This window comes from Chrysoperla carnea, chromosome 2 (genome assembly GCF_905475395.1).
Source record: "Chrysoperla carnea chromosome 2, inChrCarn1.1, whole genome shotgun sequence".
NCBI lineage: Eukaryota > Metazoa > Arthropoda > Insecta > Neuroptera > Chrysopidae > Chrysoperla > Chrysoperla carnea.
This window is the reverse complement of record NC_058338.1, coordinates 95302296-95322026: the sequence shown is the minus strand read 5'-3', so window position 1 is coordinate 95322026 and position 19731 is coordinate 95302296. Positions and strand designations below refer to the sequence as shown.

Sequence of the window (19731 nt, the reverse complement as noted above, 5' to 3'; positions counted from 1 at the left end):
TTTTCGATTGATTTGTTTTTTATTGAGATAAATTTTTTAATAATTTACAATGTCTTCATCAATAAAGTCGTGTTGTATAAAAGGTTGTTCATAAATTTGCCGGTGAAATTTTAAGCTTTTCCACAAAATACTAGTATTTTTTCGTGGAAGGAGAGTAAGCGTTTAAAATGGATAAATGCAGTCGAAAAATATGTGTAAGTAATTAACAACTATTACAATAAATAAAAATATATTTTAAGTTAATACAAAAAAAAATTTCTTGATAATTAGAAATTAGTTAGCAATCATGAAATAGATAAAAATTAAATAATAAAAATATAACCTACAATTTTTTTTTTTATTTCAGTAAAAATCCGAAAGACTGGAAGCCGAATAAAAGTACAAGAATTTGTAGTGCTCACTTTATAAATAATAATAAATCTGAGCATCCACTTCATCCATCCTATGTTCCTTCCATTTTTCCGGAAAAAAAAATACTAAAAATTCAATTCAATCTTTGCAACGTTTTGAACGTTTGAAAAAACGTCAGTCAAAGAAAAATAATAATGTGGAGTTAATGATGATTGACAATGTAAATGAAAATCAAGAAAGCAATAATTTAGCTGGAAACAACAACAATAATAATAATAATAATAATAAAAATAATAATACAAGTGACATAAGAATGGAGCAAGACCCAGTTGACAGTTACTCAACGATCATCATCCAACTAAATAAAAGAAAATTTAATATACTTGTTAAGATCAATTTCTTAATGTATTTAACAAAATATTTTAAATCAATAAATAGTAAAAATAATAAATAAATTCATACATACTGTTAGTTTGACATTATAAACTTTGGATACTTTCGTTTGAGCAACCACATTTGCGGTTATGACAACTGGATGATTTGAATGCCTTTTTTCTATAACATTCAAAACATGTCCTGATTGAAATAACATCTGTCCTTTCAAATCATTCTGACCGCGAATATTATGATTGTTGTTTATTGGCAAAAAACCGTACTTAATTATTTTTTCCATTTTTTTTCATTTTACTTCATTTATTATTACTAAATTTTTGCCCATTTTGTTCATACTTTTCACACAAGCGCGCGAGCTTCGGCTAAAGTGCTGCCTCTACAGTTAGTGCACGATCCCTATACAACAATTTTTGGTTTAATATTATCGAGCCTCTTCAATGACCACAATATGGTGACCAAATGAAGTAGCTCTTTCTAAAAATTAGCAGAGACTAAATCTTCAAGACAATCTCTTCAACATGAGCAACCACTAAAAAAAACAACATACTTTGTTGTTTTATTCACAAACCTTCAACATCTCTTTAGTGAGAGTTGTACGAAGTTTTGGATTGTATAGTCTAAGAGCTGATATAGGTGTTTATTGTATTGGTGTTTATGAAAATTAAAGTTGATGGATGCTATACTTAAGTTATTTTACCCTATACTTAAGTTATTTGACCGAGGTTAACTTTAGGAACTTCAAAGTATGTTTTCGGGCCTAAGAGTACAAATTTAATTGATTCGAATTTATATTTATGCTAAATTTAAGTTATATTTTCAAACAGAATTAAAAGATCGAATCACTTAAATTAAACTGTATACTTTAAAAACAAACTTAGTTTTTTTTAAGGTTGAATTCGGTAAAATAACTCAAATATAGGTCCCTAGCCCGTTGCCCGTATTCCCATATATGAACCCGATTGGATTTACAACGAGAATATAGTTGGATAAAAATTTGACTCTATGAACTCATTCTTAAAATATGAAAATTTTGATTAAAACGAAACAAGAATGTAATAGAATTTCCGTAAGTGATCCCGAATCTTGCTTTAAAAAAAATCCTTAAAATTTCGTTTCTCAATAAGAAATTATTTTTGGACATGTTTTATATGAGCATTTGTTTTTCTTATTTTGAACTAGACAAAGCGCCCCGAAAATATTGCCTAAATCACCTAATTAGTCTATTTACGGTTGTCTGTCTGTCTGTCGTTTGTCTGTCCGTCTGTCATCACGATTACTCAAAAACGAAAAAAAATATAAAGCAGAAATTTTTATAGTAAATGAGCAACATGGGTCAATTGGGTCTTGGGTTCGTAGGACCCTCTTGTAAACCGTTAGAGATAAAACAAAAGTTTAAATGTGAAAAAAGGTTCCTTATAAAAAAATTAACAAAATTTGTTTGAAACATTTTTTCGTAAACATCACTGTTGACCGGTGAGAGCGCAAATTGTATAGTATGTATTATATGGGAATATCAGTTATGTATGTGTGACATGTATGTATGTGTAATGTGATAGAGTAATCAACACTGTCTATACATGGTATTTAAACAATTCATTCAGTCAATTGTTTTTTTCACTTATTCATAATAAATTGTCGCATTTTTTTAATGTGAGTAAACATTTAATATGTTTTTTTTTTTGTTGATAAATTAAAAAATAAAATAATATAAACATGAATTTATTTCATATCAGTATACTTTATTAAAAAGTTTAATTATGAAAAAAGTATTGATTTTAATATAAAAATTTGAATTCCGTGAAGAAAAGTGAATGTGTTTTTTTTTTTGTCTGTGAAGGCTGGTGTCAAGCATAGTATTTGAAAATCTTTATAACCGGGGACTTCTCTTTCAGGGATCCTAGAAAATTTTGTAATTTCTCAACAATCTTAAAAGTAAGAACGATGATACAAATGCATGATGACAATTAAATGCAATTATAATTTATCATTTTTTAATTAAAAAAGATAAAGAATCTGAAGTCTTTTATCTTTATGCATTATTTGAGAATGTTGTACTTTTGTGCTCATACAGAAAAATTAAGAGCAAACTTCTAAAAGGAAAAGTTGTATTTCCATGGTGACACTTGACGCGTCAAATTAGGCCAATTTTGTTAAATGTAAAATACTCATAATTCATTGAGTATTGCAAGAAAGTTGGCTATGAATAGTTATGACATTTACTATTTTAAATTTTTACAGAATACTTAAATTTATGGTCCAAAATGATGATTATAGATCTGCTCCATCTGTAATCCTCATTTTGAACCATGAATAAAAGATTTCTGTAAAAATTTAAAATAGTAAATATCAGATTAAATTTTATTATTTTATTTTATTTTTTTCATAATATCTTTATAAATTATAGCTCATGTGTTATTCTGAAGTATGAGCTATATTATTGTTCAGTTTCATTAAAAACCATTCGCTAGTTTTAGCGTGAAAGCGTAACAAACAAACAAAAATCCTTACTTTTACATTTATAATATACTAGCTGTATGATTGTATGAAAATAGATGAGAAGTTTAACAGCTTGTATTTTTTTTTCTAGAAATAGTTCAGATTGTTCATCTCCACTTCCATTCCACTCCCATATTCTCTTGCATCGGGAGTTATGAGCTATGTAGGTAATATACACGTCATGCTTTTTTATTCGATACATTACTTAGGTATATTTGAAAATAATTGATTGTTCATCCACACTTCCCCTTCACAACCCAATTGCGCCGAGGGTAAAAATAGATTTAAAAAACCATCCTCTAAGCGGGTTGTATATCGTGTAAAAATTTGAGCTGAATCGATGCAGAAATTTTGAGTTTTTTAAGCGTACACAAACCAACGGCGTAAACATCATTTTTTTCTCGTGAGGGGACAAATTAGGGCAAAACTTTGGTTTCCATTTTCTCCAAAAATATAAAAGAGGGAGAGAGAGAGGGGGGAAGAGAGAGAGAGAGAGAGAGAGAGAGAGAGTTTAGATAGAGATAGGCATGAAAGTTTTTAGGTAACTTCAACGAGTGAGACCTAGGTTGAAAAAAAAATGAAGACAAAAAGTTTTCAAGAAAATATTTTGATAATTAGTACAAATGGCGGCCGGAAGGCGATGTAAGAATGATTTTTTGGTATGTTATTTGAACTCCTTAGAGGATTGTGAAACTACGTTTTACAAGCAAAAAAAAGTTAAGCTACCTGTGTAATAGGTTAAAAACTGGAAAAAGTCCGAAATTTGGAGCACAACTTTTGTTTCTTTGCAAACCATAATTTCACACTCCCCTAAGGGGCCTAAATACGATACCAAAAAAGCAGCTTTACAAAGCGTTTTGCGATTTTCATGTAGAATTTGATTGTTGTACGAGATTAATACAAGAAATATTGATGGAAATTTAAAATACATGTGTTCGAAAATAATTAGAGCAGCCGTTCGTTCTTTTTAAAATGATAGTGAAATATTACGACTGGCTCCAGTTTGATTCTTTTTAACCAATTAAATGCGTCCATGAAGCTGAAAGTTGAATGCTACTAAGACGCTATCTGGTCACTGTTTGAGAACCACTAGTCTTCTCTGACTAATAGTTAGTTGTTGTATCTGTGTTCAGTGTTAACGTCAATAAAAAAATAATGTATGGTATCTAGTTTATTATAATTGAATAACAAAACAGATTTCAAATTATTAATAAAAATGAGTGGTGACAGAAAATATAATCCGGATGATAATTTTACGGGTAGACGTAACACATCCGATGATCCACCAAATTCACGTTTATTTATTGTATCCAATAAAAGTTTAACAGAGGATGATTTTAGAGAGGCATTTGCTAAATTTGGTAACATCGAAGAAATATGGGTAGTGAAAGATCGTCAAACTGGTGAAAGGAAAGGTAATGATACAATTTTTTTTTAATTATGTTCAAGTTTTATAAGCTAGGGTATGTTAAACATGTTGAAATAAATAAGAAAAATGGATGTTGATCTCGTAAAAAGTGGCTATACTTGTCGAAAATCGAGATTTATGATGAAAATTTAAGTATAAAAAATCTTTAAAACTGTCAAATAAAATATATTCTATTTGTTTGGACTTTAAATTACCCTTAGACGATGGTTTCTATACAAATTACAAACTGATTTTCGATTTTACTTGGACCTGATTTTTAGGATTTTATCGGTACTCTTATTAAGAAGTTCCAGTTTTTGGAACTTATAGGATAAAGAAAACCTTAAAAATACAAAAATTCAGCAAATTTGTAAAAAAATCTCCCAAAATATAAGGCTTCATCTAGGATTCAGTGATAACATGAAAAATATTTAACCAATCGTGAAAGGAACCTAATTTTACAATTGTTTTGGGTCAAAATTATTCAATTTATACCGATTTTTATCAAATTCTTTAACAAAAAGCTAAAGTCTGGCTTGAGTCTCGCGATAATTTCGAGTAAGTTTTTAGCAACTTTTCTTAAAAATAACTCCTAGAACGTTAGGTAAACAACCAAATTAAAGCATTTTTTTACGTAAATTTACGAATTCGTTGTCAAAGCTGGTGAAAATTACTAGTTTTTCCCCTGTAATTGCGTTCATTCACTGATCCACAGGTTGGCTATGCCTTTGATGAGATCGAACTAGGGTCTGTGTGTTTTTTGGCTTTTTGGTTAACGCTGTGATTGCGGTCATTCACTGACCTTCAGAAAATCTTAAATAAGCTCAAAAAACTTTGATAATATTCCATTCACGCTAATCATCTATTCCAAATTTTTATTAAAAATAGTACACTTGATAAGTCGGAAAATATGGAAAAGCGATGAAACAGCTCCGATTTCACAAATTCTTGTTTGATCGTGTTCTCTAGACCCTCAGGAACATTCAGCCGCACTAACCTGTGCATTACGATGAAAAATTAGAAAGTTTTCCCATCCCCAAAGCCTTCCAAATAGTGAAACAATAAAAACAATTTTAAAAATCCAAATTTCATCTTAGAAATCGGCTCTCAAGGGTTTCCGAGCTTGTCATGAATTCGAGTTTAAAAAGCAACTAAATATTGTTACAACCCCAATAAAACTTCTCCTCGAAGTGACAGAGATAAAAAACTTATTAAATTCCAAATTTCATCTCGGAAATCGTTTCTTGATGAGTTTTTGGGTGCGCTGTTCACGAATCCGAGTTCAAAAAGTAATTGAAGATGGTTCCAAGCCTGTTAAAACTATCCCTAGAAGTGTCAATGTTAAAAAAATTTAGAAAGTTCTGAAATTGTCTCTTGGCGGTTTTTGGAATTTAATGGAGTTTCAACCATATTCAGTTGCTTTTTAACCTCGAATTCATAACCAGGAACATCGGAAGTCCTCGAGAGATGATTTCCGATGAGAAATTTCGATTAAAAGAATTTTTTCACTATAACTATTGGAGTGCTTTGGGGGTGGGAAAACTATCCTAATTGTCTTATTTTTATTAGTAATGCAAAGGTTAGTGCGGCTGCTGAATATTGCTGAAGATTTAAGGAATATGTACAAACAAGAATTTTTGAAATAGAAGCTGCTCCACCCTTTTCCTATATTTATAGATATTTTTCCGGCTTATGTATTTATTTATTTATTTTTTCATTAGGTGTTACTTATATCAAATATTCGAAGACTTCGGAAGCCGCTGCAGCCATGGAAGAAATGCATGGCCGTACTCTAGGAAATTCGAATCGTCATATTAAAGTTATGATTGCTTCCAAGTGAGTTTGTAATATTTCACTTTTTCTAATTTACCTCTGGGCGTATTTAGTACACGTTAAACTTGTTAAATTTATCCTAAACACTTGCTAAATTTTTCTTCAGCAAAGCGTTTCGGAAAAATTCAACTCGGGTATTAAATTTAAAAATTATTCTGTATAAAATAACAAACAACTTTTATTTTTTTTTCCGAAAGTCCTTTGAAAAGCTCGTACTACTCCATAAAACTGGGTATCATCGATAGATGAATATTAAATTAGAAAGTTGTTATTGATTAAAAAGTTCGAACATTTTTTGTTCGAAACATTTTTCCGCAAACCATACAGTTTAGGCAAAAATTGTACCCAAAATTGTTTTTTTTTTTTTGTACCAAAATTATTATTTTGTATTATTGTTTCTGCGAAATCTAGCCACTCTTTGGGGAAAAATTTTTCAATGAATTCAATAAAAATGGTTTGTTTTTCTACAAAAATCAATTTTGTTCAAATTGAATGAACAAACGCACAAATGATGATAATGTTTGTCAGTTGTGAATCAGAGTGAAATTTATAATTGAACCTGTAAACTAAGATCCAAATCGATGCCGGTATAAAATGTGTGCTTTTGAAACTAACATTTTTCGTTTGAAGCATTTTCCTCGATTAAATTTATTTATCGAGTTCCAAGCATATGCCAACTTAAAAACAGAGCCTGTATAGACTCATAAACACATAACCACACCGCGCAGTCGGGTAAAAATTTATGATATTTTTATGATTTTAGGCGTGATCAAGGCTCAGTTCGAGAAGGCAACGAAGAAGAACGTATTTTACGTTTATTCATAATCGTTCCAAAAACAATGACCGACGATGATGTCCATGATTATTTTAAACAGTTTGGTGAAATTGATTATGCTTCCGTTGTCAAGGACAAAGAAACTCGAGATAGCAAGGGATTTGCTTATGTTAAATATTTTAAGTGAGTTATATTAAAAAAATTTCATATTTCTTATTTTAGACTTGGAGATAGGTACAATATGGACTAAGTGTACTGGGGTTTATTCTAGCAGAAATATTTTTTATAAATTTTTATATTTTTAATAATTACAAGTATTTTGCACTTTCATGGAAATTAATTTGTAAGAGACTATTTTCCCAGTGTACTGGGGTTTATTCTGGCAGAAATATTTTTTATAAATTTTTATATTTTTAATAATTACAAGTATTTTGCACTTTCATGGAAATTAATTTGTAAGAGACTATTTTATCTGTTTTCAAGAAAATTTGGGGTAACAGCTTTTATCGTGGCAGAAAAGTTGGACACACCGAATTTTTCTTTAATTATTAAGAAAATAAAATTTTACCCTTATCGCGGAAAATAAATAAAAATAAAAAATATAAAAATCTTGGCAACAAATATTTCAGTCTGGATAAACCCTGACACACCTAGTCCATATTGTACCCATCGTTAAATAGTATTGATTAATAAGCGAAAATTCCAAATCCGTGTAGTTTTACTGTCACAGGCTCCAGGGCTCTAAATACCGCCATACTTGAAATAAAAAAAACTTTTAACAAAAAGAAAACCGACTTCAAAAGAAAAATTTTTCCAAAACAAATTAAAATGCACTAAAAAGTAAACAAATAATGATAATATAATGGAGTTAAAATTATTGTTATTTTTGGAGTCGGTGGCAGCCAAGGAAACAAATCTGACAGAACAGTTTGCTACATTAGCTTGGCTGACACCGACTCCAAAAATAACAATAATTTTAACTCCATTATATTATCATTATTTGTTTACTTTTTAGTGCATTTTAATTTGTTTTGGAAAAATTTTTCTTTTGAAGTCGGTTTTCTTTTTGTTAAAAGTTTTTTTTATTTTGTGATTTTTAGTGAATCTGAAGTACACTAACTAATTTTTCACTAAAAAAAGAATCATCAAAGTGATATTGAGTTATTCGTCCTCTTGTCGAGCATACTTAATAAAAATTTAAGACTTTTATGATTTTGTCATGGATGGCGTTGTCAGAACTAGACCAAAATGAAATGGGACCAAATGGAAAGCACCAGCTTTCAAACAGATAAAGAATCATCAAAATCGGTTTACCCAGTCAAAAGTTCTGCGGTAACAAACAAAAAAAAAAAAAAAAAAAAAATACAGTCGAATTGATAACCTCCTCCGTTTTTGTTTGAAGTCGGTTAAAAAAAAGATTTGATTTCATGAAACAAAATAAAATATGTTTTTTTTTTCGTAACAGATTTTCTCATGCTGCAAACGCCTATGAAAATTGTGATAAGAAATTTAAAGCTGTATTCGCAGAGCCTCGAAATAAGTCGAAAAATACATTTGATGATTCACAAAATTATGGTGGAAATATGGGCGGTGGGGGAATGGGTAATATGGGAGGTGGAGGACGCGGTATGGGCGGTGGTTCATTTAATAAATCACCTATAAATGCTCTGTATTCATTGGACATGATACCAAGTACCGGTCTGGATGGATATACACGCTTAATGGTTTTGACCAGTCCACAATTAACTCAAGATCAATTATGGAAATTATTTGATATAATTCCAGGTAAATTCAATTAACTATCCCATGTCCAGATCAAACGAGTATTACAGGGTGACCACAAAGCGGTAAAAAATCGAGAATTTTCATAGGAATAAGAAGGGATTGACCGAGCATTAACAGGTTAGAGACTGTGACCTCACTTGTGAAATGGTGCCGGGTTCCACGCGACGATTGGGATCGAGTCGGAGATCTATCTGGTGCGGGAGTTTATGGATCTAGAATAAAGGAATCGATTCCTCTTGTTCAATATGCGACGACGGTTTTACAATCAGAAATCTTCAGTATGCTGAGAAGTCCCTAGATCCGTAACACGAAAGGTTGCAGTGACGACCCCTTAAGACGTCCAGATTCCAGACGAGGATAGTCTAAGAATTCAAGAACTGAACTGCCTGGCTCTGAATAACACGGCCAGGGAATGGCGTTAAAGGGAATGAAGCAGCGAATTCTTTGGCCCGAAAGAGGTCGTCCTAAACGCCCATTTCACCTGAGCGTGTTATTCACATAGCAAGATGCTCCGTAATTTACCGAATCGAGGAATGGCTTTGACAAGCCCATCTTAATTACTGGGACTTTTCGAGAGGCCAATCTGTGTATTATTAGAGCTAGACCATTTGACTGTGCTCTCCTTAAATTTACTGGAGCACAAGGGTGATGGGACTCTTGACAGGACACTATCAATTGAACTATCACCTTCTTAACATGAGGATCTCTAATGATCTCTCTTGTGCGGTCTGTATGGAGGGCAATGAAACCTCCATACATGTCATTTTCACGTGCAGAAACCTGCAGGACGTCAGATTTAGAATATTTGGGTTCGAAATCTTGGATCCATCAATCCTGGGAGAAATCGCAGTGGAAAAGCTGTGGGTTTTCTGCGTGCCGGCTGGCCTTGACAGAATCCTACAGTTTCATCAGCTTAAAATAGCATCTCTTACCCAGAGTTACCTCATGGTCTTAGTGCTAGGGACCTATTTGCGGCATTCCTTCCTCTATTAGACAATTGAAATAATATAAAATTTAGTAAGTAAATTAAAATGTTTTTAAAGGTTTGGAATATTGTGAGTTACAAAGTCAACCACGAGGTCGAGGTCCACGTGGTCAAGCTTTAGTTGTTTACTCAAATCCACAAGCTGCTGCATATGCTCGGGAAAAATTACATGGTTTTGAGTACCCACCCGGGGCTCGTTTAATTATACGGCCTGATTACGATCAGTAAGTTTTTTTTTTTTTTTAATTATCAAGTTTTTTTGAATCGAAATATCTAGCCCTAAAAAATTGAATTATTTGAAGTTTATAACGATATTGAATTTTTATTTTTTAGACAATTTGTTCGAAACAACGATAAATTTGATGCATCTGCTGCGAGCGGTTCAAATCGTAATGTACAAAGTGATTTGGCACATCTTGCCGATACAATTGCACAAGCAACAAAATTAATAAAAGCTGCAGGACTAACACCAGAAGCGTTGATGTCATCCACGGGGGATAATTCATTTTGTAGTGTTAATTTACCACCAACGCAACCATTGGCTCCAATCGATGCTCCTGTTGAAGCTAGGTAATTTTTACAGGGTCTTCTAACAAGAGATGTCATTTAAAAGTACAAACTCTGTACAAACCTTAATAACGTTTTGCTATTTTTTCAGGTGTTTCATAGTTTGTACCCCGCATCCTCCCCCAGTGGTGGTGTTAAGAGATGCTTTCTGTCGATTTGGTTCGTTAATTGATGTGTACATGTTAACAAATCGAAATTGTGGATATGTTAAATATGCGCAGAAACAATCTGCGGAACAAGCAAGACAGGTAATTATTTTTGTTATTTTCAAAATTGACCCAAATTTTATTTATTGGGCCTGGATGAACCGATTTTGATTTTTTATTTTCGTTTGCAAGGTAATTTAATGGAGATTGTTGTTAGCTATGTTTCAAGTGCGAGTTTAGGATTTTGTCCCCGAAAAAAACTAAGAAATTGACGATGACCTTTAAAATCGGCTAAGTTTGCAAAAAGCTTTTAGGAAAATGGTAATTTAATGGAAAGTGTTCTTTGATATGTTTTAAATGCGAGTTTAGGTTTCCGTACTCGAAAAATTTGTCGAGGGTTTTTTGAATTTTGTAAATTTCACTTGTATGAATAATTGACTGTCAATTTTTGGAAAGTCATTTCGGAAATGGCTCCAACGATTTTCCTGAAAATTAGTATGCAAGGGATTTTTTGCTCGAGAAATCGATCTAGCTAGATTTCAATTTTAGAAAATGTCGTTTTATCCGTGTTTTCAGGAAAAACTGAAATGTTTGACTGCAAAATATGACTGAAATAAAGTACATTACCGGGACATTCAAATTGGTATTTGTGTAGAGACATTTTAAATGGTTGTTATATTAGTGATAAAATTTGTGCCTTTTTAACTCAAAAAATAAGTAATACTCGGTCATCCAGGTACTAACAACCTTAACTACGTTTACTTATTCTGGAATAAAATATTTTCAGACGTTGCACGGAGCTGAAATATGTGGTATTCGATTAAAAGTATTAGAAGCTGAAGAACGTCAAGAAGATGAACGTCGTAAAAGACAACGTGTCGATTCATAAATGTATTAAAGGTAGGATTATTTTATTTGAATCACAATTTTTTTTATGTATTTGTGTTTTTTTTTTGGGTTTTTGTCTGTACATAAATGTTTTGTTGAATCCTAATCTCTAATTTTCCCACTCGTATGTAAGAATTGTGTACAGAAATATATATTTCTTTTTGTTTTTCTTGAAAAATTTCCATGGTAGGTTTGTGTAAATTTTCTTTGTGTCCTGTTAAATTTTCGTATTTAAAAAAAATGAAACGTTTAACATTATACAACATAAAAATACGCGCAAGAGTATTTCAGATCATTATTTTTGGGGGGAGGGGGGGGGTTTGTCTGTAAGAACATTTTCGTAGCCGAGAATTTTACATTTGGCTTCTGAAAATTTTGATAATTTTCCTTCAATCAACCACGAAAATAATAGTGCCGTTTTTTTCTGACGGCGCAAAGTATTGAAAACGCAATAATTAGGAGAAAAATAGTAGAAAAATCGGAGTGTAAGAAATTGAGTTTTACCCCTTCGGGCGGAAAGTGTTAATTTTCGTCCCGTTGTGCAAACGGGACGCATTTCATTCACGTCATTCATTTTCTCCGCTTGTATGAAACATAGGAAACATCGTTCGAGGCTCAAATTGTAGCTTTAATGGTAGAATTTGTAAAAAAAATTTCTTAGCAAGATAATCTTAAGTTTCCGCACAATATGCGAAAATTGGTGTTTAGGAAAATCCGTGCGCGATCGGTAACGAAGCACCCTACCACAATATAAACAAAAAAAATCATTTTCTTCGTAGATTTGCTGCGTTATTATTCTCTTAGATACATGATGGAATCGTGAAAATAAATGACAAAAAACGCGTTTTTTTTGCGATAAAACCGTTTTTTGTTGTAACGGATTTAACTTCAATAAGTATTCGTTTTTTTACCTCTACAACCTCCTTTTTATTGCTAAAAACTGGTTCCAGAAAATTTATTTCATAAATTTAGATTTTTTGTCTGAACTCGCAGACCAAATGAAAATTAAGCCTCAAAAATGTTGTATAATTTTAAAATTTTCTTTGTAATTTTTGGGATTGTTGTGTGAATGATTTGTAAAGACCTAAGATTTTGAAAGCTCTTATTTTAAAAAAAAAAAAAGAAGAAATAAGTGCCCATCTATAATAAAACAGATTTTTTTTTTTTGGTTTTCCATAAAAATTTACTCATTTACTAATCAACAAATTTAAAAAAAAAAAAAAAAGAAAAGATAATGAAAAACTAACAAATTTAATTTTTTTTCCGCAGTTGAATGACACGACGACATATTTTTAACAAAAGATCACATAATATAAAAATACCTACACACTGGTTAAAAAAAATATGACTTGACCCGAGCTATATGGACGGAAAAACACTTTGACTACCTAAATATGGAGCGTACTTATAACTTAAGTATAATTTTACTTGTAAACTACATAAAAAAACACCATTTTACCAATATTTTTTTTTTTACTTAAAATTTTACGAAAATACACAAGATAGGTCGAAAGACGATGACAGATCAGTGTGTGTCCCTTATTTTCTCGCTTCTCCCTCGGAGGGGACTGAAAAGTATACCAGTTTTGATTAATTAAAATCCTAACAGGAAGGGGGGTACCGCAAATGGGTGCATCACATAGCAGCTAGGCTGTGAGGTTCTTTGTAACCTAATTGAGAACAATAGTCTTGTCACCCGGAGGCTAAACGTCTAAGGGTAAGAGGTGCTATGGAAAGCAGATGAGTCAACATCGTCTTCACCAGGATTGATGGGTCCAAAGTTTCGAACCCAAACAATCTATACCTAAATCCATGTAGGTGTGATTACATGAATGTTTCACTGTTATCCATACAAGCCCTACAAGTGGGATTATTTCAGGCCCCCTAAAGGTGGGTGTTTAATCAACAGTGTCCTGTCAAGAGTCCCACCACAATTTCCATGACCTCGCTCGTGCCAGTGAGTCCGTTCCCTCGTTCTCTTTTTTATTGGCATCAGTTTTTGATTAGGATCAGGAAACTGCGAGGTTTCTTCTCATGGCTACTCTCTCGTACAAACAAGGACTTTTCCTCGTTCTCTTTAACGCCAAAGTGGCATCAATTTTGTTTAGAATGAGGAAAAATTTCAGAATTTTCTCATGGTTAACTTATCGAAAAATTATTTGAATCTAGCTGAGGAAAACAATATCCAAAAGAATGAAATAAGTAGCTGATTTTCTAACGAATCAAAGTAATTTTCTTGGTTTTAGAAGTATGTGCGAAGTAAGATTAAGGACCTCTAATAAGTTGGAAACAAATTTTTCGATATCTCATTCACCCAGTTTGCAAATATTTTCCTCATTGTAGTTAACACTGTAATAATTTTCAGATTTTTTTCGAGGTAAAAGCGAGAAAATTTGGCATCCAAATCTGTCATTATCTTACGGTTTACAAAAATTCTTAGATTATTTTCCCACCGTGTCTTTTTCTATTTTGGATTTAAAACTTTAGTGACCTATAAAATTTTTTCCTTGGCATTTTTCGTGGTAGCTTTAATAACAAAAAAAAGTTCTTTGTAGTTAAATATTTAGAAAAATGATAATCTAAGAGTTTTAAAAACATTCCAATTTCACTTGAAACTAATTACACTACTTAAAAAATCTCAAAATAATTCTTTTTTTGTGATATCAATGATAAAATCTATCGATTTTTAAGTTTTTTTTTTTTAAGTGTAATACACTTTAAAAATTCGAATGAATAAAAAATTTCGAAATACAGCTTATGTTAGTTTTAAGCCTCTATTATCATCCTTCTTAAAGCAAGTCAGCACGGTTTGATGAAAATATTTGGAGACTAAATGCATGATTTCCTGTCACTATTGAAAATTACGAGATTGGTAATACTAAAAAGTGAGATTGGTAATACTAAATTCTACGTGACTAGTGCTTCCTTCTATGGTATTTTGTTCGAAACGCCTAAATAATCGAATATACATTCTAAAATCTGGGCCAATAACCTATTGAAAGAAAAATTTTATAAAACAAAATCTACAGATCTAAATGTTGGTACATCATAACTTTTTTTAATTTTCGGATTTTCTTTGTTTGAAAACTCAATCATAATCACAAAAAGAGTTTTTTGAGTAGTGTTGTTAGAAAAAATCCTTCACAATAAAACTAATAATCTTCCTTACTTAAAAAAAAAATACCATAAATTTAAAATTAGTTTTAAATAAAAATTTAAAATGACTTAAAATAAAAAAAAATTATTGTTAACTATTGTACAACTATAGACAACTATTTGACATTTGAATAAAGTATAATATTAATAATTTTAAAAATATTTTAAACTTCAAAAATGACTAAAGATTATTGTTTGACCTAATCAATTCTTGTAAGTATTACTTTTAAATAACATCCACAGATGTCTCTACTAAGTTTAAATAGTTAACATCATTTATAGAATTTTATAAAAATTGATGTTACACAAACTTTGGTGGTAGAGTTGATAGATGTTACACGTTAAAAAAGAAGAAAATAGAATGTCTCCATGCCTGCCTGTCCCTGGACCCATAAATAATGCTAAGATTTTGAAAAAAAAAAACCTTTAATTTGTCAGTTGACTGTTTTTGGATTTCTTCTGTATATTAAGGTTGATCGGACAGTACATTGCCATTTTATAGTCCATCCTAATTTTTTTTTTAAACAGAAAGGGAGCGTCCATAAACTAACCCTTTGGAACTCCTCCTTCTCTCTATGTAGCTTACCGTAGCCTTTACTATGACCAACGGAACGGATGTAATAAAGTATATTCCTTTTTTCGATGTTAGTTATCTAAATTTGGTACAGACATCTGTGATAACAGCTACTACATATTCGAAGCAGACGATCAAGCGCTACATTTACATCACATTAAATTCACAGATCTAGAAATTCTATAAAATTACAATGATGGATCGCTTATTAAAAAAGACTCAGGAGTGATTTTAAGGGTGTTCATAGACTCATTTAGAATCAAAAAAATTTATTATTGTTAATATTTTAACCTCAATTTAAAAAAAAAATCGTGAAAATCGTTGATACTGAAGATAAAATGCAATGTTCTTCAAGACCCTTCTTGAATTCATCAATTTCTTCTCGGAATCAGATCCTTCTTTAAACTGTTAGGGGGTCCTGTACACTTTTTCCTCATGGGACCTCTATGGACAGAACCTTTACGCCACGAGAATCTTTTTTTGATCGACCGAGTCAATCTTCAATCTGCCGGACCCCTTTCGTTACTATTTGGGGTTCCGTGGACACGAGGCACTATGCACTTTCCCAGTGTCTCGGATTCAGAAAGAGGGCTCTGTTAATATCTATCAGATACATTTTGCACTTTTGAGTTCTGGTGGAAAAAATGCTTTTTCACAGGATATTTGAATTTTAATCTTTTCTGGAATGATGAAGACCCTGGACACTTTTGGCTCATGGGACGCTTATTAAAATATCCACAGGGGTCTTTTTTCCCGAGTCAATCTTCAATACGTGGGTACTTTTTATTATGATCTAGCCACCTTTGGATCCTTTTTTTTTGCAAGTTCTTTTGCAGTACTTTTAAGACTGTATAACGCCGTATATTCTCCATTACACCATTATGAAACGCCATTATTGCCTAAAATTAACTTTAACATGCGACCCATCTTCTCTATAGCATTTCTAGATTTTTCACCCAATTGCGATAACTCATAAAAGAGTAACTCAAAAATTAACCAAAAATTTCATGACAGAATACTATAAAATAACTTAACTTACCGTATTTACCTACCTTCCCGATATTAAATCCTTGTATTAGTTGCGCAATCGCTGAAAGTAGTCCTTGGTCGAAGGGTTAAATTATCAACAACAAAATTACGTATTTTATTTGCATGAGGGTTTTTTTTTTAGTAAAACATCTTACTGTAACCAAAGGGTTAAAATTATGTAAAAAAAATTTCTGATGTTGGTTTGGGGGATATAGTTTTGTGTGGCATAATATTTATACAACAGCAAATTTATTGCCTTTTGCGTTACAATCTCACGAGCTTTTTATGATTTTTTTTTTGTAACGCTTCGGAAAAAACCGGCACAAAAATGCTGTTTGAAAATATAGTTTTTTTTTTCCGTAAAGCTATTTTTTAGTTCTTGCTTTATTATATTTGTTTTTAATGGAATAATTTTTAAGATGATTTCTTGGAGTATTATCCGATGGTTGAGTCCACTAAAATCTATGGAGGAAGTTGTCAAGCTATATAAAGATGGATCTTGGTGAATACGAAGTTTTTAAGGATGAATGTTTTTACGGTAAGCTACTTTAATTAACGTACTCAGTAGAAATTATTCTGGTACAATAAAGGTTAAGCTAACTCTAGGGAATGTGAACACCTTGTATTTAGGGTAAAATATGTCATGAAAAGGGGTATTGTTTAACGTGGCGAGGGGGAAAGATTTTCAAAGAACGTGGCACTCGCAGTTTTTCTTGATTTTTTTAATTTTAATTTTAGTACATAGTTTAGCAACAACTATACTATCCCACAAAAAAGTGGCACACATAGAAAATTTTAATTTTCTCGAAATTTCAACAGATTTATATCGGCGAAAAACGATTGGGAAAATGAATGGTATATATTTGATCCGATAGCTTATACTTTCTAGTTTTTGTATCAATAACTCAAACATTTTTATCATCCCTTAATATTTTATGAGCAGGACTGAAACATTATTTATTAACGATTGCAAAATAAATGCTTTTCACTTTAAACTGCTGTATTTCCTCAAATATTGATCTTACAAAAATAAACTTGAAATCTTACAAAAATAAAAAATGTGATCAAAATTTGAAAGTTTTTTTTATAAATAATTAGTGTCCGACCAAAGGTTCGGTTTCGACCAGTTTCGGCAGAAAATCTGTCGAACTATCGGCCACATCGAAACTCTACGTTCGGCAAACTTTGAGTGAGTTCGTGTTTGCTGAGTTTGCCGGCCAGTCCGGTGTAATTTTGTTGTGACACTATGTGTTGTGTTGTATATGCGTTCTTGGATTTGGTTTTATTAATTTTAACCACCCAAACATTGAAACAACTGCTTGCTATCGCTATGATTTAATTGTGCGGGATCTTCAGATACTTGTTTGTTGATTTTAACTGTGATAAGACGCAATTTAATCGCTAGTGGTGTGGATTTTATTTTGAAAACTTTGTTAACTGTCTGTATAAGTGTAAAAAATAAGCCAAATTTCAGTAAACAATCAATTTTTAACATGTCAAAAAAAGTTTCAATTTCGGTTTCGACCGAAACTTTAGAGGCAGGTACCGAAGATTCGGCTTCGGTAGAAATTTCAGTTTTGGTCGGGCACTATAAACAATTCAATAAAAATATTCGAAAGCTTGTTGATTTCTATTTAAAACTGGTTAAGTTATTCACTGTCAAATCATAATTGCTACAACAAAACAATAAATCTAAAAATTCAATTACAAACCATGATCCCAAGTCTTTAATTACAAAAAGTTCAAGTTTATTTCTGTATGATCATTATTTGAGGAGATACATTATTTGAAAGTTAAGACTAGATTAAAAATTACCATAAAACTGGTCCTTTAAAAACAAAAATTTTAATTTTACATCATTACTGAAAATTATTTTTTAATTTTTCAGAAAATGTGAAAATGTTACACAAGTATCGCATCATTTCATCTACAATTTTTTTTGGTAAGAATAAGTTTGAAATATCTGTACCATATTTAGGTAGCGAATAAATATTTGCAAAATCTGCCACAAAGATTGTAAACTGAGATTTTTTGAAATAAATGAGCTTTTATTTTATTATTTGTATTATTGAAAATTATAATAAACTTAATAATCTTTGTTTCAAGATCTCCTTTCTCCAAATCCCAACTTTCTAAAATTAATTCGTTTATAATTTATAACAAATTTAACGAAGAACTTTTGGATAATTTCTCTAACATCTCGACGGCGAACCTTCAGAAGGTAATTCATTTATTTATATTTTTTTAAATATTGGTGGGACGCCAGGAATCTTGATCGAATATACATAAATTGCCCCCACTAGGATAAAAGTTGACTTTCGAAAAACATGGTGGTCATAAACCAGGGAAAACAGAAAATATCAACGGAAATGATTGGTTGGATGCCAATTGGCTGCCACGCTTTCTTTGATTTTTTATGGTCAAGACTTTACTGCACAAATGAGCAAAAATTCAAATATTACGTTAATTTTGGGACACCCTATATTATAGAAATCAGAAATATTTAAGAACTATCCGATAATAAAATGGATGTTTGTTGTTGTGTTGGCCTTTAAAAGGTATACACTTGGCTCTAACTCAACGGAACTGTCATGAAACGGACTTAAATCCCACTCTGAAATTTAAATATTAGTTTTCAACTCTAGCTCAATTTGGAGAGTGAGCAAAGCCATAATTTGCGTGCAAAACGTAATTTGATGGTATGAAAGGAGGGGAGCGAAAATTTATACTCCCAAAGGTACATCTTTGACACCAATTCAAGATACATGCCGATTTTCAACTCAATTAGAAGAGGCTGTACAGATGTGTAAGGCCTTAAAGCTTATCTTTTGTAAGTATCCAATAGATGGGGTTGTGTTTGAATTTACTTCTAAGCTCTGTGAATATTCAATAGATGGTGGTGAGAGAGATATAATTTCCCTCAAACAATATTATTTTTATTTTGTGTAAATATTCATTAACTTCTAATTTCAAAAAATAATGATGAGAGCTATGCAATATCCCTCAAACAATTTTGTGTAAGTATTCAATAGATGACGCTGTGTTTGTATTATAACTAAGCCACAGCAACCGTAGCCGGATCAGCTAGTATATAAATCAGACATGCAAAATCACATAAATTGTGTTGTCATGTTGGTATAGTACGATACTACTATATTTTCGACGGAAATATAACTAAAATGTTCACAAAAAAAAAAGTGAAATAAAAAAATCAAGATTTTTTTTTTTTTTTTTTTATAAAATATTGAAATCAATCAAGTGTGTGATATTTTCTAATTAAATACACAAGCTCTGTTACAATTTTTTTTTTGTATGTTTTGTTTTCATTTCATCATAAAACTATAT

At 31.4% G+C, this 19731-nt stretch overlaps 1 protein-coding gene across 2 annotated transcripts; it reads left to right on the top strand.

Moving 5' to 3' along the window:
* The first annotated feature begins 4345 nt into the window (after positions 1-4345).
* On the top strand, positions 4346-18433 carry LOC123291760 (RNA-binding protein 45). 2 transcript variants are annotated; one of them, XR_006534973.1, is made up of 10 exons: positions 4346-4655; positions 6370-6484; positions 7245-7439; positions 8722-9041; positions 10085-10250; positions 10360-10596; positions 10685-10841; positions 11527-11639; positions 16806-16924; positions 18275-18433. XR_006534973.1 is itself a non-coding variant. In XM_044872168.1 (9 exons), the coding sequence occupies exons 1-8, from the start codon at positions 4457-4459 to the stop codon at positions 11626-11628; spliced, it is 1491 nt and encodes a 496-aa protein (XP_044728103.1). In that variant the 5' UTR covers positions 4346-4456; the 3' UTR covers positions 11629-11639; positions 12897-14151. The 2 variants fall into 2 exon arrangements, 1 of the variants encoding a protein (XP_044728103.1); XM_044872168.1 differs by lacking the exons at positions 16806-16924; positions 18275-18433 and adding an exon at positions 12897-14151.
* The last annotated feature ends 1298 nt before the right edge of the window (positions 18434-19731 follow it).